The sequence below is a fragment of the Mchenga conophoros genome, linkage group LG1 (genome assembly GCF_057382185.1).
Source record: "Mchenga conophoros isolate Kocher_MC1m ecotype Shallow Benthic linkage group LG1, M_conophoros_male_GT1.1, whole genome shotgun sequence".
NCBI lineage: Eukaryota > Metazoa > Chordata > Actinopteri > Cichliformes > Cichlidae > Mchenga > Mchenga conophoros.
This window is the reverse complement of record NC_140526.1, coordinates 3866100-3892213: the sequence shown is the minus strand read 5'-3', so window position 1 is coordinate 3892213 and position 26114 is coordinate 3866100. Positions and strand designations below refer to the sequence as shown.

The window sequence follows — 26114 nt, the reverse complement described above, 5'->3', positions numbered from 1 at the left end:
CCCGGCAAATAAAAGTGAATAAAACTACCATCTTTATTAAAACGTAAAAGCATAACAAAGGGAAGCAATTGTAATATTCTGTACTCTCGTACTGTTTGGTTAAACATGGTGATGTCAAGTATATCGCTGTATTCTATTATACTATACTGTGTATACTATACAACAGCGGTCCCCAACCCCCGGGCCTCGGACCGGTACCGGTCCGTGAGTCGTTTGGTACCGGGCCGCGAGAGTTGAGGCTCAGGTGTGAAATGTCTGGTTTTCAGGGTTTTATCGGTTTTCAGCGTTAGTTTGTTACCGTTTTTATCGTTAACTCGGTTTTCCTGGGTCTTTTCATGTGTGTTATGAATAAATCTTCTTTTTTTCGGTACTGGTACTAGTTTTATTTTGTTGTATTTATCCGCGACACCTTAAAGGCCGGTCCGTGAAAATATTGTCGGGCATAAACCGGTCCGTGGCGCCAAAAAGGTTGGAGACCGCTGCATTAGACTACACGTATGACCAAACATAACGACATATTCATATAGTGCTTTATTCAATACGCTTTCTATACCTGCCAGCCAATGTGGAATCACCAGTTAACCTAATATAAAGCATTTCTGTAAGTTCAGTAAGGAAGATCTGTAATCAATCATCTGACTACTTTCCTGGGTGTTAGTTCTGTTCTTTACATCACTACCTCTTTCTCATGCTGTCAGCCTCAGTACCGTCATCATTAATCTAGTCAAATCATCGTCTTCTTGCCCACCTTCTTTGAGCCACTCTGCCTCCAATTCACGTAGTTTAAATCTGTGCTCTCCATCTGCAGGGGAGGGGTGGAGATGTGCGTTTAGGGTGTGGTGTCAGGTGAGGCTGACTCACAAACCTGACCCCAATCATCTGATCATGTCTCCCCACTTGCGTATGTCGCTAGGAACTGAAGAGAGAACTGCGCGTGGTGTGAAGCTGAAGGAGGGCAGCTTGAAAGCTCCTGCAGAAAGCAATCGAAATTTAAAAACAAACACTGAGTGTGTAACGCTGTGTGAATACGTCCTTTATTATCACATTCTCCTTTTTACACTCGTGGAACCCACCCTCCTTCCCATCTCCACCAGACAGTCGCCTCAATCAGTCAGACCTCAGTCCTCATCTTCACCTCCGTCAGCATCCAGACTCCAGGGGCTCATGTCCTAAATCCTATCACTGCTGCGATTCCTTCATGCCATGATGGGTCATAGGAGTCAAATCACCAGATACATTAATTTCTCCTTCTCAATAAATCAAATTCTTACAAGTGATCTCGCCTTATTGAAATGCATATATGTATAATATGCTGGAGGAAATCTGTGCAGGCACAGAGATCTGATGTTCAAACCAGAACTCTTCTTCCTGTAAGGTGACAGGGCTAAGCACTGCACCACTGTGCCACCCACAGGACATAATGCATATGTCACGTGGGTGACAACAGGAAGAAAAAAGTTAAGAATGTTCAGCATTTGTAAGGGTGATAAAATTGCCATATAAAGCTGTTCATTCCACTCTCTCAGCAGTGCCTGTGGTGACCATGAAACATGAAGCAGTCTCCAGTCCAGAGCCGTACTGAGATAGAAGAAATGCTTTGACACAAAGTTCAAACTAAAACATTTTCTTAAATTGTTCATTACTCAGTGAGAGGTGGTCAGGGATTAAATTAAACAATGTTACAAAACAGGTAAGATTCTTATGATAATGAAGGCAAACGATAAACAGTGAAAATTTCAAGTCTACAGCAAGATTTTATGTTAATTAATCTTATTATTCTAGACAGTTTTATATTTATTTTACTGCAGATTTAATGAAGCACTTTAGTGCATAGCAAGAAAGAACACACGTGGCTTCTGTATGAAACAAAAAATCAGTCAGGTTTCGTTGTGTTTTGGCTTCAGTCCTGCACAGTTGCTATAAACTAATAAAGTAGAAGATTTCGCTGTGCTGCTGAGTTTAAAGACAAATATGTTTTTAATGCAGACACAAAGGAAAGCACCTGATCGTCTCATCATTGAGCTTCTCACTGAGGTAAGACTGTAATGTGTTTCCCTTAAAGTATGAGTTGCCTTTGTGATATATGTTGTTGTGAATAAAACTGAATTCATTTCAAGGAAATTGTTGTAGTTTATAAAATATGATCAATACAGGAGTAAAAAAAGTAGTGTTATTCAGGGAATGCTCATTGGCTAACGACGGGTCACAAGCCCGTAGCCAATGAGCATGCGATCTCTTCAGTTTTCCTTTCTTGTGCTGCTGTCTGTCAAGATCGTGACAGAGAAAACGATCAGTTAGGTTAAGGATACTATGTTTGTTGCAACTGGTTACATTTACTTTTTCTTCTGGAATTTAACAAACCAAATGCAGGAGCTTTGTGTTGGGCAGGAGGGGGGGCTGCAGCTTCAGGTTTAGCAGTTATTTCAGAGTTATTATTGGTTCAGGAATACTGAAGCATCATGCTTGCTTTATTCATCTCCCGTGAGTTCAGAGCAGGGTTCAGTCCTTCAGGATAAACAGTCGTCTGAAGAGTTCTTGGACCTGGTCCTTCCCCGTGTCCTCATGGCCCCCCACTGAACGCTGAAACCAGATCTTTGACGCTGCTGGCTGTACGTGGTGTTTCCTCGTCCTCCTTCTTCTTCTTCCTCATCTTTCTTGGGTTGGCATTGAGACTCTTGGAGCGCAGCGTTGGATACATCTGGTCCTCCCCTACCAGCAGCTCCTCCTCCTCCTCTGCATTATTATTCTGACCCTCCTGTTCATGGCTTTGCAGCTTGGTCTCATCTAGTTCCTCTTTGGATTCCTTGCTGGTCAATTCAGTGGCCCAATTCTGGTCCTGCTGGCCGGGGCTATAGATGATGTTGCTGACATACTTCTTATTGGAGGATGGAGAGCTGCTGAGGGTTGGAGAGGATAAATACTGTGTGACCTTTGACCTCTCCAGAGGGAAGGACACAGCCGCCTCCAGTCGGCCCTTCTCTATGGGTTTATCTTTGTTAGTGTCAGCCGAGTCACGTTGAGGTGAAATGGAGCAGATCTTGGGGGATTTGATGTCTGGGTCACAGGGAGAGATCAGAATGTCCACGTTTGAAAGAGACTGAGTGTCCTTAAGTCCTTGTACCTCCAGAGCTGAGCAGAACTCTTTCAATTCACCTAAAAAGAGAAGTTCAAACAGAGGATAACTGTTTACCTTCATTCTTCTGATATAATGCGTCCAATAAAGACTCATCTCCTGTCCTACCTGTTTTGGTTCTTCCCTCGCTGTTCCCACCTTGCCTCTCTGGACTCTGCTGGACCCTCTTGTCGTTTCCCTCCATGTCTCCGAAAACCGACGTCCTGTCGTCGTGCTCCAGCTGGTATCTGTACAGACTGTACCCGTCAGCGCTGTTGATGCTGCCTTGGCGCAGCAGAGTGCCCGGCTCACACACGGACGATCCTCTGGAGTGCGTGCGGACGAGCTCAGCTCGGTCGACGCCCGCCAGCTTCTCCAGAGCGTTCATCATTCGGTTAGAGAACTCCTCCAGCTGAGCCAGGCGGAGGTCGACCGTCTGCAGGGATGCCTTCATCGAGTGTTCCCTTTCATTTACCTCCTCCAGACGCATGAACATGTTCTCCACCCTGAACACACGACATGAGTACTCAGGGCTGTGATGGCAACAAGTTGTAAGTTATGCTGTCTCACTTAAGTTTCAGTTGCCGGGTAAATCATTACATTTTTGTTTGTTTTTTTTCACATTTAACAGCATTTTAAGTTTTATTCAGTTCTTAACGTATGTATTTTTGATTCTGGCAGTTTTGGTCCTCCACAGATTGCACGCTGAGATGAACACGAACCTTTCAGACGTGACTCTTATTCGCTCGTTGTTAGACGACTGCTTCTCATCGTCCTTCTCTCTGAAGTATTCCTCCACACACTGTTCCTCAAACTCATGCAGACTCTTCAGCTCATCTGCATTCAGCACCAGCTCTGAGGGAACACAGCATTTTAAACTCGGCACACAAACACACGTGACTGCAATGTGTGCCTCAGACTGGTAGAGGTGGTTCTGATAGCTCGAGAAATACCAGGATTATGCTGTATTCATACTGAGCCTTTAACCTACTTTAGCTTCTGTTAGTGATATGCTTAAACATATTACATTTTTAGATATCAGATACTGAAAAAAACTGAACAGGATCCAGAGTTTAAGTTCAGGTTCTGATTATGGCGGTCTCTGTCTTACGCAGTCGTCTTTCGCGGTCGTCGTACTCTCCACCCTCTGCTCTCCGTCTGCAGTGGCAGCACAGCCTCTTCAGTACAATGTAGATGTGGGGGAAGACGATTAGCGGCGGGGGCAAGATGGGGCGGTCATGGAAGGTCATGATCAGCTGATATCGCTGGAACTTCCACACCTGGTTAGAGATGGACTTCACCTCAAAAAAGGTGTTGCTGTGGAGCAAGTGGAGAAAATCTCTTAACTCATTCACTGCCATTGACCTCTATAGCCGTCAATTGCAGTGTATGAGTCAATGGGTTTAACTCATTCACTGCCAATGGCTGGCAGTGAATGAGTTAATTATCACTTTATCATTATATAATCAGGTTTTCAAAGTTCAAGGTGAAGTTATCAACTGGAACCGTGAGCTAACTAGAAAATGGTTTCTAGGTATTTTTCCTTCCCACCAGTTAATAGATTATGGTGACATCTACACAGGAAGTGACATTCCCAGCCCGGGCTATTGTTTTCAGTGCATCTCTACTGTACCTCTGTAGAGCAATTGAGGGGACACACTGCAGATCTAAGCAGTTTGTCCTCAGATGTTTCCTTGGATAGAAAATTTTCCAACAAAATGATTTCCTCTCAAGGTCTTGATATAGACACAGTATAGCACCAATAACATCAACTCGTGTTCCTGCTGCCAGATGGATACTTTGTTTCTATTGATCACACAGCCCTTTGTATCAGAGCAGAGAAGCTAAAAGGTCAAAGTTCATTTAAAAGCTTTGTTAAATTGGAAGTGTGCAAAAGTCTGCTTGGGTCTGAGTGATGAAAAATTTGTCATCAATGGGGTGAACATGAGGCTTCTTTTGGATGTCAGCATGCTCTACAGTCTGTCGCGACACTAATGTTACAGAGTTTGAACTATAAGGGCACAAACAGTGTGTTCATCCTCCAGCTCCGAGCAAATGAGTGAGTATAAGGCCGGGATTATACATGCTTGTGGACATGAACAGCTGTGTACTTGGGCAGTCACCACTTGATAATGAACCTCACGTCACATACTAAGTATGTACGTACGGCAAAGTAAACACTGCCATAATCAGCAGCCAAATGGTTTTTAGGACACATACGGATCATTCTCAGTATTTTGTCCACATATTTTTCTGTTTCCCCCATTTCCCCTTTTTCGACACTGAAACTAAACTCAACTCTTCTTCACTGCATTTAACTTGAAAAATATGACAAGTGTTTTTAAAGTGGGTTTTGTCTGAGTCAGTGTCTGCAACCCCTAATTTCCTTGTCTGCAGTGCAAGTGTCAAAGCTTAATTGACAGTTGTCTACACCTTACAAGGTGTGGATAAAGGCATGCCTGAGGCTGGCTTTGGGGGATGCCAGTTTTTGTCTTTGTGCTCTCTGGGCTGTCATGTGTAGCTCGGGTTACTAACGGATTTAAAATTAAATGTTGTTTCCTCTTTATGTTGTGACTTTTAAGCCACGACGGAACATATGTTACAGCTCGTGTCTGCAACGACTGCTCGGTGTACTGACTTGAAGACGGCAATGAGCAGGTTGACCAGAAGGATGTTGGCTACCAGCAGGTAACAAGCCATGATGGCGGGCGTGAGCCAGGCTCCAGGGATGCAGGGAGGAAGCTTCTTCCCATCTTCATCATATAAGTTTTCTCCACAAGGAGCTGAAACCCAAATACACACACACACACACGCATAGACTTGCAGCACTCATTAAATCTGACATAAAGAGTAAACTATAACAATGCAAAAGACAACATCAGGCAACAGCATTTATGAGCAACTGAGTTTTTATGAGTGTTACCAAAGAAATTTTAAATAGGGTCTGTAACACCCACCCTCAGAACCTCCTTGTTTCATAGACAGCACTTATGAAATGACACATTTTTGTGAGGGTAGCTTAGTTATTTCAGCTGCTAAACTCATTTCAGCCTCTTCTGGTTCAATGAGACTGAACCGAAGGGAGTTAAAAGAAAATCAGTGAGTTTAAAAGCATAAATTCAACAAATGATGGTCAGTAGATAATACAACTGAGATTTCACAACACTATGAGATTAGCCTTGTATGACCTCAAATGCACAGATGAGCACATTGACTGTTTGGTTTGAGTGGGTTAGTGCTTTTAGATGCTTACGGTTGATTTCCATCGCGTAAACTGTCCAGGAGCAGCGGAAGGAAAGAAGGAAGAAAAATAATCAGCTGAAAATCCTCAAAAAGTGAAGAAGACTTCATGTTGGAACCACTGAAGGAGATAATGTCTAACAAAGGAGAGGATGACAATCACAGTCACAATGAACACAACAAATCAACTGCAGGGGAAAAAATAAAATTCGTTTGTAGTATCCAAATGATTAATAAAAAGCATAAGTACAGTGAAAGTAAATACAGAGATCAATTGTTTTTGGAGAGAGAGGACAGCAGGGTGTGTGGACTAACTGATAGTTTACAGCATGGAGGGAGGACGGGGTAAGGACAGCATGAGGACAGGGGACTAACAGCTGTCTTACTATGGATTCTAGTCTTACGGTCTATGGAGTCGGCAAACACCTCTCCGTAGATCATCCAGTAGGGCATGTAGAAGATGTTGCGGGCCAAACGCCACGTCGGCTCCTCATCTGGGTGGAGGATGGCCTGCCGAGCTACACCAAAACTCATCAGCACCACCAGCATGATAACCACGAAGTACAACATGTCGATCATCTGGAGACATGTGGGAACACGAGACATTTAACCCAATCAATGTGGACTCTGTGACGATATCAATATTATACCACACGTATAAACAATAACCTGTGTGCACTGCTGGTACCCCACATAAATCTGATAATACAGTGTACATGTAGCTGTGTACTGTGAGGTACCAGTACATCACAGTCCTTTTAAATGTAAGACTATGATTTCCTGGTGCCTTTACAAAAGGTTGTGTAACATTGCGTTGGCCTGACTGTAAGTGCGGTTTCCTGAATGAAAACATAAGAAGAAACCCACACCAGGGGTCCTACCATTTTGCCGATCATCATGACATAGGGCCCCAGGTATTTGTTTACTCCGAAGATGTCAAGAACTCGGATGTACCAGAAGATGATGTCGACGCAATAGATGACGCGGCCATATCCCATGTAGGGCTCAGGCTCCAGCCGCAGCAGGAACCCAAAGATGAAGACCGAGATAGCCACCAGGTCTGTGATGTTCCAGTAGTCCTCCAACCACACGTTGATCTTCTGCTTCAGCTTCCCAGGCTCGGACATCAGGATCTGACCAAGCAAGTGTTTTCATCCAGGTCAGAAGAAAAGGTCAGAAGTTCATTTTTCAGAGACTGTAAACACGTTACTGTACAACCCGCTTGAACTGTAATGATTTGAAAAGTTTCCTAAAGTATCAATATTGCTAATGTAATTCAGTCTAATGCATTTCTAATGGAACAAAACAATTAAGGATCAAATGTTGTGGTAAAAGTGTAATTCAAGAAGAGACCCTTTAATATGAGATCACCTTTCAACCTGTCAGCTCAGAGGATTAAACCTTTAGGTTCCGCCATTGAGCATAATTTCAGTTGCATTTGGTTACATTTTTTCATGTAGTTTCTTCAGTAAAGTGTAAAATTCTAATTAGGCAAAAATAAAACTTTCTTTTTCTGTTATTAGCTGTTCAGATCTCACCCTGCACCCCGATCAGATTTCATTTTGTCCTCACACCTACTGAGCTCATGCTAACTGTTAATGGCTGTTTTGTTTGTTTGTTTTTCAGGCACAAACTTTGCTTTGCCTTCAAAATTTTAATGACCTTCAGAGCAGAATCCAGAGTTCATAACAAGCTCACACTCAGTCTGAAAATGTAAAAAATAGACTTGTCAGACAAGAGCAGTGTCTGTGTTATATAACACAGTACTGGCATACCAGTATAAATTGCAACTTGGAGCAGCAGAGATAATGTTGTTCTTGCACACCTTCACAGACTGGAAGAGAACCTGATGTGGATCGATTTAACCACCTGGGCCAGTTCTTGTGTAGTTAGGGACTGAAATCTGCTGCTGAGTGAGTGTCACAGAAGCAGGCGGGGGTTAAACAGCCAGGTGTGTTTGATGTTCACCTGTCTGAATTTCTCCAGGCCCAGAGTGACGATGTAAGAGACGACGATCCACTCTTGCAAAGACGGCCACCGCTCCATCTTCACCAGGATTATGTAGTTATACAACATCAGATACACCAGGTATGAGATCTGGCATGGACAAAAAACACAAGGATCATAGAATCTAAAAGTAAAAATTCAGCTTCTGGATTTATGATGGACAGCTAGAATTGGGAACGTTTCAGACTCTTAGACCTCTGAGTCTTGATGTGCCAATTTATTTAAGCACATAACATTGTCCTTCAGAGTTACGACTCCTGGGAGACCCGGGCAACCCTTGGATAGTAAGTTCATTAAAGATATGGGAAAGAGTACTTAAAAAGTATCAATTAAACCAGAGGGCCGGATTCCTTAAGTGGTTTGCATATGACCCAGAATTTTTGCCTAGTAAGATCGACTCAACATTCAAAACATGGGCAAATAAAGGTCTCACCACATACAGTACGTTGTTGAAAAATGGAAAAGTGATGAGTTTCCAGGACCTTAAGAAAAAGTTTGGGTTGCAAAATCAAGATTTTTTTTAGATATTTGCAACTGAGGGACTTTCTGAATAAAAAGTTAAAAAATCCTCAGTTATCAACTGGGAATGAAGAGATTATATATATATATTCGAGAATGTATATAGAGATGGACCCTATTACAAAATTTTTTCCAAATTATATTGTTCACTGATCAATCTACGGGGTGATGATACAAGATATGTTAAAGCAAGATGGGAAACAGAGAGCAACCTATCCCTAACAGGAGAGGAATGGGATGGGATCTGTAGACAGCAGTGGTCAGTAACAAGCTCCCCCTCATGGAGGGAATTCAGTTGGAAGAATGTAATTCGTTATTTTATTACCCCAGCTCGAAAATCCAATTATTCTCAGAATACAACATGCTGGAAGCATTGTGGACATGCAACAGCAAATCATTTCCGCATTTTTTGGGAATGTCCCCATGTGGTTCCATTTTGGAAGGAAATACATAAGGTCATGGAAACAATCTTCCAAAAGAAAATACAATTTCATTTTGCATTATTGTACCTAGGTAACCTAGAGAGTCTTAATCTATGCAAACCGGATAAATATTTGTTCAGTGTGCTGTCGGTAGCTTCCAAAAAGGCCATAACTCGCCTTTGGCTTAAAGAGGATACTCCTACTATAGATGAATGGATTGATGTGATATATAATATTTTTGTTATGGAAAGAATAACTTTTAGGCGAAAGTGGCAGATGGACTCATTTGACAAATATTGGTTGAAATATGTACAAAATGGGAGGCCCGATTTTGTATAATGTCATTGTATTTCTTGGTTTGTTTCGTTTGTTTTTGTGTTTTGTTTGGTTTTGTTTTGGTCCGTTTGTCTCTTTTGTTGTTGTTTTGTTTTGCCTTGCTTTCCCCCCCCACGGTGATTAAGTTGAATTTGTTGTACATGTTGTATAAATAAGAAAACTAATAAAACATAAATTTTAAAAAAACAAAAAAAACATTGTCTGTTGCAGTTCTGTCAAACACGAAGTTTCAGGGAAAATATTCATAAATGTTCAGTCTTTTTATATCTACCAGATACTTATTTTTATTATCTGAAATGCCCTTTTATATATTTCTCATTTTAAATATTGAAATGTGCACTTGCCGTGTTGAACCAGAACTTGGTGAATGGGGCATTGTAGAACTCATAGATTTTCCTCCCGATAGGAACCCTCTTCCCGTGCTTCTTGTCACTCTCATTTTCTTCTTCATCTCCTTTCTTTGAAGTAGCGTCAACATTAGATGCTGCATCCTGAAACAAAGTCTTAGTTACTCAAACAGCCTGATTTTATGCCGATGTTAACGACACGAGAGTTTTATACCTTGTTTGACTTCTTGTCATCTTTAGTTTTTCCATCATTGCTTCCTTTGGATGAATGATGAGGAGCTTCATCCCCAAGACGAAAGTCCAGGAGCATGATGGCAGGAGGGAAAATAATCCCTAAAATGACCTGGAGACAGGGTGAGGAGGGGACAAAGGTCAAGCTTAACAGAATTATGTTAACATATAGATGCCTCTACTGCTGGGATCCCTCAGGGTTCTATCCTTGGGCCCATTTAATTTAAAAATTATATTTTAACTTGTGAAGTTCTGAAAAGCAAACAAACTCTTAACCTTTTCTGTCTATCCAGTTTCTTTATTCTACCCTTTTCCTGAGAAAACCTTGCTGCTGTATTCTGCTGGTACCTTGAGGCTGTTGCTTTTGCCCATCCTCAGACAGCCCATCCACATGTCGGTCAGCAGCATCTGGCTGCAGGTGTGGGCAATGAAGTCTCTGTGTTTGGCAGCTACAGCCAGCTTCAGGCAGGTGGAGTTGCTCCAGTTTTTTAGCTCGTAGGTCAGGAGCTTCATGGCCACCTGCTCATCGTGTTTGTAGGATTGATCCAACAGCTCATAGGCCAGCTGACCAAAGTCCCTGCAAAGAAAAAGGCCAACACCCTCCTTAGGCTGCCTCACAGTGGATACTTTAAAGCTGGAAAACCAGCATGTGGCTTTAACAAACACAACTGAGAAGGTTTAAAAGATAACAAGGGCCTTAAGAGTATAAACAGAAGCTGGACACGATGTCCAGGATTGTGTGTGGGACTCACTTGGAGTTGTTCTCCAGGTCCTGGTAGATGTCATCCACCAGCTCGCTTTGGGAAGACTCGTGAGCCATGGCCTTGTAGAGCTTGCAGGCTACTAGAGCCTTTGCCATGGCCTCCTCCCCTCGCTGCCACAGGAACAATGCCATCTTTTGGCGCTTCATCAACACCGCCCACACCATCAGTTCATGGAAGGGGTATTGGAACCTGCTGACTTCAGGGTCATCTACATCAATGTCTACTTCCTCCTCCTTTTTCTTGTTCTTCTTTCCTTTCCCCTTTGGACGGGGTTCATCATCCTGCAGAAACCAAGCAGGTCAGCAAGTCTTCCTCTCAGAGCAGATCACCTTTAGTTTTCAGATCTACATGTACATACCTCCATGCCAAGAAGCTTCAGCGCTTTGGGCTGTAAGACACAAGATGAAAATGTGAGTAAATATTAGTGTATTGATGCTACAGCAGATGCAAGGTCATTTCTATCGCAGCTCCACCAACTTTACTCACTCTTTTGAGGCCATACAGGTTGTTATACAGAGTCCTGAAACTCTTCCTTGTGTACTTGCAGCGGTACGCTCCACCCATCAGGAACTCCAGGACCAGTCCAATATCGATCAGTGTGATCTGGTAATCTGGAGGAAGATTCCCCTGAAACACATGTCATTGGATTATGCATCTTTTGTTCAGTCATTCCTCATATTTTCTTTGATTTGCTAGTTTTCTTTCTGCAGATGCAGTGTAGAAGAGCCGATTTCCTTCAGTGAACAGGACACTTATACCTCGTTTTTAAAGGTCGTGAACATATTTTCTATGATGTGCAGCTGCGGTTCTGCCCTGGTACCTTCTGGGGACAAGCAGCCTGAGCTCAAAGCATATACTGCAGTTTAAATATTTCATGAACTCGGTGAATCCAGAGCACGGTACTCACCTTTTTGACATCTCGGACCAAAAAGTGCAGAGTGTTGGCTGGTCCCAGTTTCTGCAGAAACCAACCACAAAACAAGGTGATGCGAATAAAAACAGTGGTGGCTTCTCTGCTTAATACAATTTATACAAATTAACAGATTCACTTAGAGACCAGAGGACGTGATGAGCGGGATGCACGCAGACAGCAGCAGAGAGCTGTTTTGTAATCTGACAATAATGTGGTTAAACCATTGTTTTAAGAGCTTTTATGTCTGTGGATCAGAGCTAGATTAGAGACAGCAGCAGTGATATAACAGAAGAAGGACATTAAGCTGCAGAGCAACGTGTCAGCGAGAGTAAAGTGGTTAGAGCAGAGCTTTTGTTTTGTTAACAGATGTCCAAATTTTATTGAGATCAAACAAGCATGAAGGTATTATATTACAAGGGAAGAGTAACAAATGGTGAAGTACCAAGAAATTGGAGCATTTTCTGCCTGATGTATATGAGCAGTGTCCCTGAGAGAATTAAGATTTTTCAATGCATCATATAAAACCAAAACTTTTTTTAAGGTTTCTGCTGATTCAAACAGTGCAGTTTAATCTTACTCTCATATTCAACAAACCAGCCCTCATTACTGCATCAATAACAAACAGGCAGACTGGGAAAAACATTTGAAAGGTGACATAACATGTATTACCAGCAGGGTGTGCTCAAGCTCCACTGCAGCTCAGTTCAATGCTCTTCCAGCCCCCATTGAAGATAAGATAAAATAACTCTTTATTGTATTTTGAATGAACCTGAGGTTTATGTGTGTGTTACCAGCCTGCTGTGAGCACCAAATAATCAGGGCTCTCACCCTGCTACGTCTAACATCTTGATTCAGGATAATCACACCCAGTTTAACACCACCATAAATCGGTTACCCAGTTTCATTACCCCGTCATAAAATGATGCTTTGTACTGGGTTTAAAATGGGTTATTTCTTTCTGCTGCTGATGGATTTTTATGCTGATTTCATTCAAGGTCATTTTTAATTTTTATTTATCATATAATTCTTGCAAAGAGCACTTTTTCCGTTGTAAATCAACTATGACTCTGCACACGGGAGGTGTCATGGAGTAGGTCCTCCTCTCACCGTGTTGTACAGCTCCTCCAGACGGGGGATGGTGAGGAAGTGGTGGATGTTGACGCCGTTCTCAATCAGAAGTTTAACGAAGTCGACCCTGTCCAACACCAGAGCGTCCAGCATGGCCTGTTCCAGTGAGTTCACCTGTCCCACACAAAAACACCATCATGACAATCATCCCCTGCCACCTGCTTCTGGATCACAGATTTGCCTCGATGTGTCAGTCACTGAGCGGATGCTGGTGGCGGCTATTCAAGATGATAACATCACTTTTAGTCCAGTCTCCTACCCAGTTGAGCAGCTCCAGTTTCCGAGGGTCCGTCTCTTCAGGAGGTTCAGGTTTGCTTTTTCCTCCTTTTCCCTTCTTCCCCCGGGGTTTCCCTTTAGCCCCTCCTGCTGATGGTCGCTGGGCTACCGGGCTCTTTGGACGGTCAGAAGGTGAAGTTCGCACAGGCTGAAACAGAAAGCAAACGCAAGTGGGGAATCAATAATCCACAAACACATAAGTAAAAGACACCTAGGCTGAGGAAGCAGACAAATGGATGACAGAACGCTGATGTCAAAGAAAAAAGTTTCTCTTGAAAGAAAAACAAAGTTTACGGAGTGACTGAAGCTGTTGTATCTGTGAACTCACAGGCCAGTGGAGTCCATACACAAAGATCTGACTGCGAGCAATGTCCACTCTGTTCCAGGCCAGAGCCAAGCTCAGCTGATCAGACGCAGATGCATTTGTACCTGAAACCAGGAAAAAAGATCTCACCCTCAGTTCCGTCCCTACACAGACATGTTTTTGGAATAAATATTAGAAATATGAATGTGTTGCTGTTACATTGACCAATTAAACCATGTGAAATCACTGCGACTCCATATGCTTGAAGAAATTATCTGTATTGCCAGCAACATGTGGCTTTCATGACACTCATTACACCAAATGTCCCAATTTAAGTGGAGAAAAGCATAATTTGCTTTGATGTACTCAGACCTATCAGAGAAATGATCCTGAACTGAAACACAGGCCAACATTTCTCTTAGGCAGTCGCCTGTCTAAAATGTTACCTAACACAACAGCATTAACATTGTTGTGCGTTTCCTTCTTAAAACCCTTTCACACACCAACCTTTGAGCAGAGCTGTGAGGATGGACATCTCAATGTCCTGCTGTCCCTCTGAGCCCATCCTGAACACTGTAATCTACACAATCAACAAAGAAACAGCACAGTGAGCGACACAAACCGCACCAGACACCCAGAGCCTGAGAGGCAAAGCTCAGGGCAGAGAACCGGTCCCATTATAGGTCATCCGTCTCAAATCAATGTGCATCTTCTGCTTTGCTGGCTCCAACTTACTTATAAATCTTATGGTGCAAAGCTTGGACACATATAGACTGATTACTGTGACAATTTAGCTTCATTTATCTAATATTTTTCAAGATTCTTTCTTTGAGTCAACATAAATTAATTTAATGTCAGAAAGAATTGTGCATGCTTTATTTTGCATTTTATTTAGCATCAAATATTAGACAAGAGACCTTAATGTTTTCATAGTACTCATTCATTCACACAGTGACATTTTTAGCCTTTTTGAGATGTTCATGAAAAGTGGATCAGCTGATCATTTAAAGGATTCAAAAAGATCTTTAAAGGATTAAAAATATATGAAGCTAAAATTTCACAGGAATCATCATTTATCTTCAAACTATCTACAATAACAATTTTATGCAAATTGGAGACGATAAAGCAGGTCGTAAAAATGTGATTGAGATGGAATAAGGCATACGTAATCTGGTAAATCTGTACCTGTTATCTCTGAGCCGCCAAGGATCTATTTCCTTTGATCAGATATAAAAGTTGGATGCAGACATTAGATGTAAATGTGATGAAACTGTCAGAATTCCAGATCTAACAGACGTTGGTCTTGATTTATGCAGCAGACCAGGGTCTGAGCAGCTCTCCTGCAGAGGTGGTGTCCAATGCAGCAACCTGAACACAAATGTCTTGTGACATTTGCCAATAATGTTATTTGTATTTATTTTTAGATGCAGGCTGTATCACATTCAACTCTTAATCAACACCGATTGTGCATCTATTTTTTATTTTATTTAAAAAGACCTTAAATGAAAGAATAGGTCATCTGATGACGTCCTCTAATATATTCCAGCAGCATCAATCCAGCCTACTCATGAGGAAACCGTTTGGTTTTTAAACCCCCTTATCTGGCGATCTCAGCTAGACCATTGAGTGTCACTGAAAATGACATTGAAGGCTTCCCAGTGTGGTAAAATATGAAGGACCCTCAGTAAGTGTCAGTAAAGGATGAATCTGGAGTGAGAATCTGTTGTTTGGACATGTGCGGCAGGTTTTCAGATGCGTTGCACTGCTGGTTTCCCCCCCATCCCATCTGTATTCTGTTGATTTGGTCTTTGTGCTTATTTACTAATTGATTTACATTCAAAAGGCAGGTTCTTCTCTGGAAGAGATTAATGGATAATGATATCATCACTGGAAGTCAAAATCTGAACAGGCATTTTCACGTGTGTGATTTACACGAGCTTTATTTTCCTCATGTTTCTGACTTCAGGTCATGTCTGCAGACGAACATGTGAACCTGCAGCAAAGCAATTTTAATCTGACAGCAGATCAGTTTAAGTGAATTGATGTTCAGATTTTTACATTTATGGGCAGCCTGCTGTTGCAGCTGTTCTCTGGAAGAAGCAGAGGATTGTGGGATTAAATAAATGGTGGAGGGTCACAGAACAATCTCCACTAAGTGCTGCAGTGTCAGTTCAAAGGGAAACCCTTCATTGTGCAAATGTCACAGTGAACAGGTTTGTATAACATGAATCTGTAATCTGCAGAAACGGTGCCCAACCAGTAGTGTAGGTTAACGTACCACAGTTACACATGTGAGGTTTAAAAGAACTTAAACAATGTTTAAATTGTTTAAGTTCCACACACACACACCTGAGCTTATGTCATTACAATCAAGTGTTTGCTCAGTGCTGGTTCAGAGACTTAAGCCATTGTTCTCAAATTGGCACCAACACTTGTGCACCCTGGCATGTAAGGTAGCTCCCCCTGGTTGCGTTCGGTCATCAGGCCTCTACATGGCTTTAATTCTTTTGCAGGGTTGGACTGTTACAGGACACCCTGCCCTACACAGTACAAAAGAAAAATGGTGCATAGCCAAGACGAAGGAAAAATAAAAACCAAAATCTGGCGCAGACAGTTTAATTTTGAGAAAAATTAATGCGTTTCATTGTGAACTCAAATCACAGTTTGACATTCGGTTGTTGTCTTTAGTAAGTCTGCAGCATATTCATGCACTCCTGAACCACTCCGATCCAGGCAGGGATTATTTCGTCCCCAACAGTAACACAGTGTATGAAGGCAGTAGGGCTGGTTTGTGATAAATGACTGAGACGAGATGGGTTGGGGATGGAGATCAGGTTTATTAATGAACTGATGAGGACATACGTGACAGACAAATGCAGTTATGAACCCCCCCCCCCAAAAAAAAAAAAAAAAAAAAAAAAACCCCACACACCTTAATTTCAATTTGCCCCCAACCTACCAGAGCTCTCTTCTTCATGCACTCCATCACCATGAGGAAGATCTGCTGTGCCTGGCTGCGGCTGTAGTTGAAGGTCTTCTGGATGGTGACCAGCAGCTGGTCTTTGACACTCTCACTAACCAACCTGCGCAAGAGAAACATCCAGGTAGCCACATTAACATTAAACTGAGGAACGCAGAGGGGTATAACGATAAAGATATTCCCATATTAAAACTGGAAAACTATGAGCGTCTCACATGATCTGATAAATTGAATTATTAGTAATTGTGCATTTTAGAAGCAAATGTGATTTTCTACATGACATTGTAGTCTGGCTATTTAACTTCAATCTGTCGATGACAATCCTCAGTGATTGTATCAATACCATAACTGCCACCAGGTGTGATCGTCTAGTTAAGCCTGGCTTTTACGTTCGTTCAGCTCACCCATCTTCCTCGCAGTATCTGTGAGCAAACGAAAGGATGTCTGAAGCTCGACCACTGCCATCACAGACCACCACTGGGACAGGGGGCTCCTCCTTCAAGCTCTCCAGTGTGATTGAGATAACATTTGGACCACCTTCTACGATTAGACAGACCACTGGGACCCCCTGACCAAGACCTGAAACCACCATACACAAAAATAAGTTCTAAGGCCAACTTCTATCAGCATCTGCAATTCAAAATAATGACCTTTAGCATTCAGTGATTAGCTTCACTTGCACCAATTTGGTTTTCCTTTTCTGAAGAGTCACTCATTCACACAGAGTGCTGTGCAGCTTTAGCATTGCTGAGCCACCCACCAGAAAACTGCTCTCATGCATGGTCTTCCACCTTTATGCAGGACCACGTACCCAAACCCAGCACCCCTTTCACTCTGGAACTGCTTTCTAGCCATGCATTGTGCTCAAACTAAAAATGGTTTGTTAAAGACAACATTTCTGCCACAAGTAGTGTGAAACAGCCGCCTCACTTAGACTTACCTGACTCGATACAGTTAAGGTTTGATAGAAAAAAAAAAAAAGTCTTTATTTTCTGGTCATTTATGGTGGCCTCATGAAGTGAGAGGTGACAGCTGAGCTCCCCTTTGCTGTCCCTGCCTTACAGACAGCTCCAGGCATAGGATGACAAAGGGAAACCCACAGGTCACACAGATTGATGACTGATAAGCTTCAGACTGACACTAAAAGCAATTGTGCATTTTGGGTAGGTCACATGTTTGACTCACGTGTGTTGATTTTCTGCAGAGAGATATGCTTCTCCAGCTGCCGGCGGAGGCGAACCTCAGCGCCGTACTTTCCACACGTCCCGTTATCAGCAAGGATAAAGTGGGAGTGGCTGCTGTTCAGGACTGACAGCTTGCTGAGCGGGTTGGACATTGTCTGATAAGGCCGGGTCACCTAAAACATGAAACCCCATGTTTCACCCAAGTGAGGAACAGCACATTCTGCTGCCAGGTGTTTTACTACATAAATATCTGCAAACACTGTCGGCTTAGACTCCGTCTGGTTTGTCTTACATCTCTCCCAATCAGGTCTTCTTTGTTCTCCACAATCCCCCATGGTGCAATCCCGATAGCACAAACTTTCCCTCTGGACTTTGAAGAATGGTCTTTCAGAGCATCGCCAACATGGCGGATGACTCCTGGGGAAAGGAAAAAAAAAAAAAAAAAAAGTCATGATATACAAAATGACTCTTTTTGATGTCAAAGAACAGCAATGGCATCAAGTCATCTTTGCATAAAGAATGAAGGCTGTACCTGTACTGACTCCTCCAGTGAAGATCCAGGCTCCAGTGGTGACAGCAGCTTTGATCAGCCCTTTACCAAAGACCTGCTTCAGCTTGGGAGGCAGGTCAAAGTTCTGGAGGCCTCCATGAACAGAGATGAGTAGTGTGGGAAGCTCCAGCTGCCAGTCCTTCACCATCAGGTGGAGCAGGGAATCTGGTTTGGAGTCAAAGGAGACCCTGATGTACTGCAGGAGGAGGAAGAGGTGTCAGTGCTAGAACGCTACAGAAGCAGTGAAGCTGGCGTGTCACTCCTCAGGCACACTACCATGGCCTTGTTGACATGTCCTCCTCCCTGAAACTCCAGCACCCCGTAGGCATCAGTGGGGGAGACCTGGGTGTGTTTGAGGGCACTCCATCTCTCCGTAGATTGGACTTCCAGCTGGACCAGTGGGGCCCCGTCCTCTTTGGTCCCCAGAGGGATGGCGGTGTGCTGTGCCACCAGCTGACCACAGCTGCACCTGAACAAAAACAGCAGCACAAACAGGTTACAGGCACTGATGTTCATTTACCGCCTCACTGTGTAAGGTAACTGTTGCACTGAGCAGAGGGGGAACTGTCGTTTCTACTATAATATGACGAGATGAGAAACTATCATTTCCACTTTAACCATTTTTGCTTTTATAGGATATCAACTCTGCAGACGGGCTTTCATTAAATTGCAGGAACTGAATGTTTTGTGCAACATTACCGCAAATAAAATTTCTGAACCTGAAGTTAAACACTAATAGTACAGGTTCTCCAAGAATTCTTCATAGCAGCAGAACTCACATTATAAACCGGTGGTCAACTCGTTTTTACCATCAAGCTCGTCTCGTTTGTCATTTAACAGACATGAGGTCATATGACTAAAGCACATAATCAACAGCGAGTGACCAGTCACATTACACTGAATGAAGCGATCAGTGTAGAAGAGAAGCAGCTAATAAAGACAGACTCCAGTCACTGGAAAGCTTTTTGGCTCCTCTGGAACTTGAGTTGCTTGTAACAAAAACAAGTTAGAAAGCCGCACTCATGGCCTCAAGTACAACACAATTACAACACTCAGGCAGACGGGAGCGATTCCAGAAAACCAGCCTTAATTTACATTACACTCAAAAACCCGAACACCAACGAGCACAAGCTCAGAGCCAAGAACACACAGAGGCTAAGGTGAAAGACTGGTCTGTTTATACAGATGAGTTCATCAGGGAAGTGGAGACAGCTTGGGGAAAAGGGACACAGGTGAAGACAATAAGGACAATCATTAAGGATTAGCTCAAAGACACAAAAGAAACAAAGGAAAAAGGAAATAAACTAAACACAAAGGCAAGAAAACAGAGGCTGGAACAATAGACCAAAACACAAAAAATACGAAGAGCTAACTGAAATATCAAACTCCAAAAATGAAAATGAGGGTTAAAAAATTTAAAAGAAAAGAAATAACACAACAAACCCCAGAGGAAGCTGTAATTATAGCTGCATGAGGAGGACCAGCTGCTAAAGATCACTTGAAAGTGACTGAACGCAGCTCGTCTCCTCGTTCATAATCATTCTGTCCGGTGAGAGAAATTAAAAAGAAGAGAAAATTCTCTCTCTGAGGTTCTGCACTCGATTGTGTCGTTACCTGCTGGCGTCTTTGCTGGGAATGATCTGGATACATTCCCTCTTCTGGAAGGTTCTGTCGATCCAAGCTCTCTGGATCTGAAAATATGTGATTACGAAGAAACATGAGGATGACTCTGCTTCTCCTTCTTCACAGTAACAAAGTAACAGGTTAACTGTCATCAAGAAAAACATGAAACCGAATGTCCGAGAAACACCTGCTTCCTTTCATCTTCAAAGGAACTTTAATTATTAATTTATCAAATTAAACTTCACTCATCCAACACAGTGATGTTTTTAATTTAAGGACTATATTTTTCCAACTCTACTGATAAATTCACATCATCTGCACAAAGAAGGTAACAAAAGGCAAAGAGACAGAATCATTGTTTTGTCAGTTTGATCATAGAAAATGATTTATTCCACTTTTCCTGCTGTTAATAATAAATAAATAACTAACTATTTGGTGGTGTATCCTAAGGTGGATATTATGGATTAAATATGTCTCACATCAGCAAGATTACAAGATAAACTTAGTCGTGGATCAGAGTAAGTTTTTATAATAAAAACAAAAACTTTATTCAGTCACTAATATAGAAAACTATAAACAGGAAGTCAGCTGAGCGTGTCGGTGCTCTCTGTGGTTCATTCTTGTTCCTGTGTTCAGCTGCAGAATGACTCAAATGAAACACCAAACTGCTCATGTCTGAATATATCTGGCTAATTTCTGGGAGAGTGGAGCTTTCCATTTCTTTATGCACCCAATCCTCTTACCCTCCGTCCTAATCCTGGAGCTGCACAGAAAAACACACGGAACTCCCCTTTAAAGCTCTATTTCCTGTGTGTTTAAATCCAAACAGCACCAATGACTGGTTGTTATTGTATGTCTGCACTTTGTAAAATTCCTGCACTCTGGATGATGGAGGATTAACGTCCGAACGGCACATGAGCCTCAGCGTCATTGTCTATTTCACGTGAGCGATAACCCTCCACCATCATCATCATCATTATCTTTCCCTCCCCATCCTCCTGACAGCTGAGGAAGAAGAGGAAGAGAATCAGGTAAATTCAGTGATTCATCAGGCAGCAAACGTTCTGTAGAGAAGGAAACCAAAGTTACTGTTCTGGGTTTAACTTTAAACGAAACAAAGACGTGTCAGAGAAAATACTTCAGATGTGAAGAAGTCACAATTAAAGGGCATGATTTTCACATCAGGATGTGTGTGAGAATTCAAATGTAGCCCTCAGTACAAATCCGTCTGATATCCAGCAAGGCCAACATTAGAAATTAGAAAATAACTTTCTAATGTATGCTGCTTTATGTATGCTTGAGCCAGGCAGTGCCCACACCTGCAGCAAACTGAGTGTTTCCAGTAGTAAAAATGCTTTTCAGAGAGCTCCATGTGGGAAAAGTTGACTTTGTTCCCATCAGGATTCTCCCCAAATTGTCCAGAGTTTCCTGTGTGACAACAGCTAGAGGGAGAAATGGTTAAATGAAAGTGGGTGAGCCATTGCCTCTAGCTAGGATTCTGCAGTTGTTTTAGCCTGCAGAATAAAAACCCAGGAACGGAACCAATCCCAAAAAGTTCTGTTCATTTGGACGTAATGATTCAGTGGGAGAAACGTTTCCTTACTTATCCAAGTGTCAGCTGACTGCAGGTTTCCCCAACCTTATAAACAGTACCTTTGCACAATGACTGAAGCCAGCACCACTAACGATGGACTGCAACTGATTCATGACAACTGTCTGATTTTGTTTTTTCAAACCCAGAAAGCAGCTCGAAATTATCTAGTGGCAATGAAGGATGTCAACCTCAAGAATAGCCAAATTTTATGGTGGACAAAATCTTGCTTCTTGTTCGTTTCTCTTCAGTTTTTTCAGTGTGTCGAGGTCGTAAACACATTGACAGGGATAAACCTAAAAAAGTACTTTTTAGACATTTTTTAAAATTAATCTTTGAACAGATAAAATAGATTTGTTGTACATTCGCTCTATTTCTATCCACTATGAATATCATTCTTACAGAATCTTTCAGAAACCAACAAACCTCTCAGATGCTTCATGTTCAGATCGGGCGAAGAAGAGTCAGAAGTCTGTGTGGACACCAGCAGCAGCCTGCACATCTACTCCAACGTCCAAACATCTCACTCAGTGCTAAACCTGAAGTGAACTGCAGACCCAGCAGCTCTGTGAGCTCCCACTGGCTTCCAGCTCCGCGAGGACCCTGTGAGGACTGGGTCTGGGTGCAGCTCAGCAGATAAGAAAGGAGTTGACTTTATGCAGCTGAGCAAGTTCATGTGACAAGCATGTGAGGCAGCAGGGCTCTTTGTTCGACCTGGTCTCATGACTCCAGGCCGAGGTAATCCTTCTGGGAGTCTCATGACCCATCAAGCTTCAACACAAGAGCATTTTCATGAGCTGCTGGGACCAGACTCAATAAATCTGCTTTTAAAAATCCCCCAAAAACATAACCGCCCAAAACCTCCCAAACCCTGATCCTCCATGTGCTCAGCTTTAAACTGAAACCTGTTGAACCTGCTCCCCCTCAAGATTTCGGTTTGTCTTCATGGAAACTGAGTCCATCTTCTTTGGTTTGAATCGTTTTGCTTCTTTACTCCAGTTTTTACATTTGGTTGCTTTTCCACCGCATCTCAGAGAGGAATTCTGTGCTCTTTTCTTCACTACGGTCACCTCCACACAGGAGTTTAGAAATGCAGAGCCCACTTTAATTCAGGACGGCCTCACCTGTGGACCAACCAGACTTTCTAACATTTTATCATGGCACGAAAAGCACCGCTGATATAACTGCATCTGGATTCTGGGAAACACTCGTGAAAACAAAGTTTGCCTGCACAACAGACCGAACACACATTCAGTTCATATGACAGTTTAATCGATCAGAACATGTACTTTTACTTCTGATACTGTAAATAATACTGATGGACCTCTTCACAGGGATTTTATTGCAGTACTTATACTTGAAAATTTAGTGGAGTATTTGTTCCGTTCTTCTGTGCAATAATATTCTGCTAAAGTACTTTTAAAGTGAATAAAATAAAATCAAGGAGTGTTTTCTCAACGAAAACAGAAAAAAGGAAGGACTCAGCAACAATGCACAGGGTGTGTGAGAGAGGCCTGGAGATTTGGATTATCAGGGGTTTAAATGAGATTAATGCTGTTCAGAGGAACTACTTGTTTGCATAATGAGCTGTTGTATTATGCTCTATTTTATTTCATTCAGAGACAGGAAGTGGACCGCAGCTCTGAACCAATCAGAGAATAACAAGGTAGGAATAAACAGCAAATCTCTTCAGTCGGCACAACAGCAGCACAATGCATTGATGGGGAGGAATCAGCAAAAATCAAACACTTATTCTTTGTTTTTGAACAGATTTAGTGCATGTCACATATGTAGTACCAACACCAGTTGGGGTTGTACAACAATCCCTGGTGGTCTCTAGTTTGCATGTGTGTTTCCATGTGAACTGGAGCCTATTTCAATTTATTTCTATAAATATTGTATGAAAACATATTAAAAATATATACTGATGATAATTCGTTCAACGGTGAAAGCAATATTTAGGAAACTGATAAACCTGTGCCAGAAGTAAATGTGTAAAGTTCTTCTTTTGGACTTGCATCAACACTTAACTGAGGTTCATCGGGGCAGTTGTTACACAATCTTTCTGACAGACACACAAACAGCAACAAAAATATTTCTGTAAGATCTCAAAAAGTAGCATCAAAAAGCTAAAATAAAAACCTCAATGAAAAAATGCTGGAAGAATTTAAAAAGAAAAGAAAAGAAAAATCAAGCATTTGTGCCAAAAATACAAAAAAACCCCAAAAAAACCTGCAGTTCCCACGATCGCCACGGGCTTCCGTTTTTTTAAAATGTCCAACTTTACAGCAGAAATTTAAAAAATAATGTTTACAGCCTGCGATGTGAAACAGTTTTGGGTTCTCTTTATATAATACCTACTTCGTATTTCAGTTGCATTAAGGCTCAAAATTGGCATTATTAAGTCTGAGCTGGATGCTTATAAAGGTGGTTTTAGCTGAAATGTTTAACTGGTTACCACTAATTTGATTTACTGAATTGGGTCCCATGCAGGTTTACTATGATGATGCCTTTTGAAAGTTTTCATACAATTATGAATCCATTTTATTAATTTTATCAAACTCATTTTATATATGAGTATAATCTGTGATAAATATCAATATCAAAAATTCTTTGCTCCAGTTTGGGAGAAGGATATTCTAGGATTTTTTTCTAATTTAATTATGTTGTTCTATGAATGAATGTTCTTTCTGCCTTTCTGGCACTTTATCTTACAAAAGGCTTTGTGCAATCCTTTTCTTCCTATAGGAAAAGTGCCTGTCTTAGTTTTTATAAACAAGTATAACCCTCGATGACATTCAGTCAATTTAATTTGTTCCTTTTCTTCATAACTTCTAAAAACTTTTCACAATATGCAACGTTTTTTCCCATTTTTTTCATTCATCAAATTAACGGGAAACTGATTAACTGAGGAGATACAGGTGAAGCTTGCGTCTGACAGAAAGGATCTGGTTCGAGTGTTAAGACGAGCGTGTTACTCATCTGTGCGACGTTGGCGTCTCTGTTTTATTAATTAGACCCTTTGCTGTTCGCACTTTAATGTGTCTGATTTCACAGTCACATGTTTTCCAGGGAAAATAAACAGATGATTGTGTTCATTGAGCAAAATCACATGAAGCCAATGAACCGTGAAGTGAGCGGGCCACATGATCTGAGGAGGAAGAGGAGGGGAGAAGGGCATGAGTAGGTCACATGGTCTGAGAGAAGGTGCTGCTGCTTCCTCCCTGAACCTAAAAACAAAAATCTGATTTCTTTGTTTTGTTCAGATATTTGTCTTTTTGTTTTTTTAATTCTACTAAATGTGAAGTTGCAGTAGCACTTTATTTAAACCAGTTTAACTGTCCTCTAACTGACCTCCAAACCCAGCTTCCTGTTCTGACCCGGGGGGGGGGGGGGCCTTGCACTGTTACAACCCTCGGTCATAAAAGAGTGCAAAGATTTCTGTGTTCATGCTGTTGTTGATTGGCTGTCTCCCTGTGGATTCAGTGTCTGCAGATAATTTTCTGTGGAGTTTTTCAAACATTTCTCAGAACAAAACCTCAGAGTCAGATGGAGGCGGTGGTGGTGATGATGATCAGAACAAAGATATATAAGAAAATGCAAGACTGAAAGAAAAATGATTAAAACAGCACAATGGCACCAGTGAGAGAAAACCGCAAACCACAAACAAGGACCAAACCAGCACGAGGAGGCCTTCAGATATTCAGTGAGTGTTTTCAGAACTGCAAATGAGTTTCAGAACGTTTGCTGAAAAACACTGACACCAAAAAAAGTCCAGAAAAAAATCAAACAGGCTTCACAGAGTTCATCTTAACATCTTAACGGAGAGACCAGGAAACGTTTCTCCAAGAGCTCACTCTGGTTCACACCCACCAGCTAATTTTAACTTACACTCAAAACATCTGTAAGAGGCAGCATTATGCTAAACAATCTCAAGGGGAATGATTGCAGGATATTCATATTAAGGTAAGTCTGAGGTGCAGGGGTGGAGCCAAATAGTGGCCAGGTGGGTCCAGTGACAGAACAGAAGTCTTGCAGCATGCATGCATCCTATAGAAGGCTGTGCATGTGTACAGCTGATGTTACCTGCAGTGACTACTAAAGAGCTTTTTCTCTTAATGCTTGTTTAACCACCTGCTTTAATTGCAGTTATGGATGAGCTTCTTTAACAGTTCAAAAAGAGGAACTATAGGTAACATTTCAGGTACTTTTTGACCATTTGATGCTGTAAGTAACGATCTCATCCTGGCCACCGCAGTAAATATTGCCACCTTCCCAGGTGAGTTTTCCATCCTACCTTCTGTGATGCAGAGGATGCGCTGCGTTTTATGGATGAGCGCTTGAAAGACCCATCAGTTCCTCTCCTCCCTCTGCTGTCCATGTTGGTAAAGTTTAGCTTTCCTCCACCTTCATCGTCCCATCTCCCCTTCTGTACGCGTGTCCTCTGTCTCTTCTCTGTCTCCCGTGTCCTCTTGTGGTCGTCGCAATCCCGTCCTCAGTCTGTGATGCGTTCATCTCTGGGTGGGGTGTGGTGGGTGGAGACCCCATCCTGTCTCTCCATGTGTAATCAGGATTAGTGGATGCTAC

The 26114-nt window shown here is 42.1% G+C and overlaps 1 protein-coding gene across 2 annotated transcripts; it reads right to left on the bottom strand.

Moving 5' to 3' along the window:
* Nucleotides 1-15: 15 nt before the first annotated feature.
* LOC146582753 (transient receptor potential cation channel subfamily M member 1-like) lies at nt 16-26114 on the bottom strand. Of its 2 annotated transcripts, XM_085286469.1 has the most exons (28): nt 25825-26114; nt 19928-20004; nt 18590-18782; nt 18296-18509; nt 18056-18180; nt 17765-17936; nt 16984-17158; nt 16559-16682; nt 14107-14179; nt 13624-13724; nt 13279-13443; nt 12999-13133; nt 11886-11936; nt 11465-11605; nt 11337-11366; nt 10967-11259; nt 10563-10791; nt 10198-10326; nt 9981-10127; nt 8321-8449; nt 7234-7485; nt 6757-6931; nt 6366-6386; nt 5751-5895; nt 4224-4429; nt 3835-3967; nt 3242-3618; nt 16-3153 (listed from the first exon to the last, which is right to left on the bottom strand). In XM_085286469.1, the coding sequence occupies exons 1-28, from the start codon at nt 25906-25908 to the stop codon at nt 2561-2563; spliced, it is 4689 nt and encodes a 1562-aa protein (XP_085142595.1). In that variant the 5' UTR covers nt 25909-26114; the 3' UTR covers nt 16-2560. The 2 variants fall into 2 exon arrangements, with proteins under 2 accessions (XP_085142595.1, XP_085142522.1); XM_085286396.1 differs by lacking the exon at nt 25825-26114 and having other exon boundaries at nt 19928-21947.

What these genes read in the sequence shown, in the direction of transcription:
- LOC146582753 (XM_085286396.1), bottom strand. Translation starts at nt 20,100, where the DNA reads ATGTTTTTCTTGATGACAGTTAACCTGTTACTTTGTTACTGTGAAGAA. An exon ending in TGGTCCGAGATGTCAAAAAG is followed by an intron (nt 11,606 to 11,885) that starts GTGAGTACCGTG and finishes CATGTGTTTCAG; the next exon opens with GGGAATCTTCCTCCAGATTA. An exon ending in CGAGGGAAGAACCAAAACAG is followed by an intron (nt 3,154 to 3,241) that starts GTAGGACAGGAG and finishes TTCTCTTTTTAG; the next exon opens with GTGAATTGAAAGAGTTCTGC.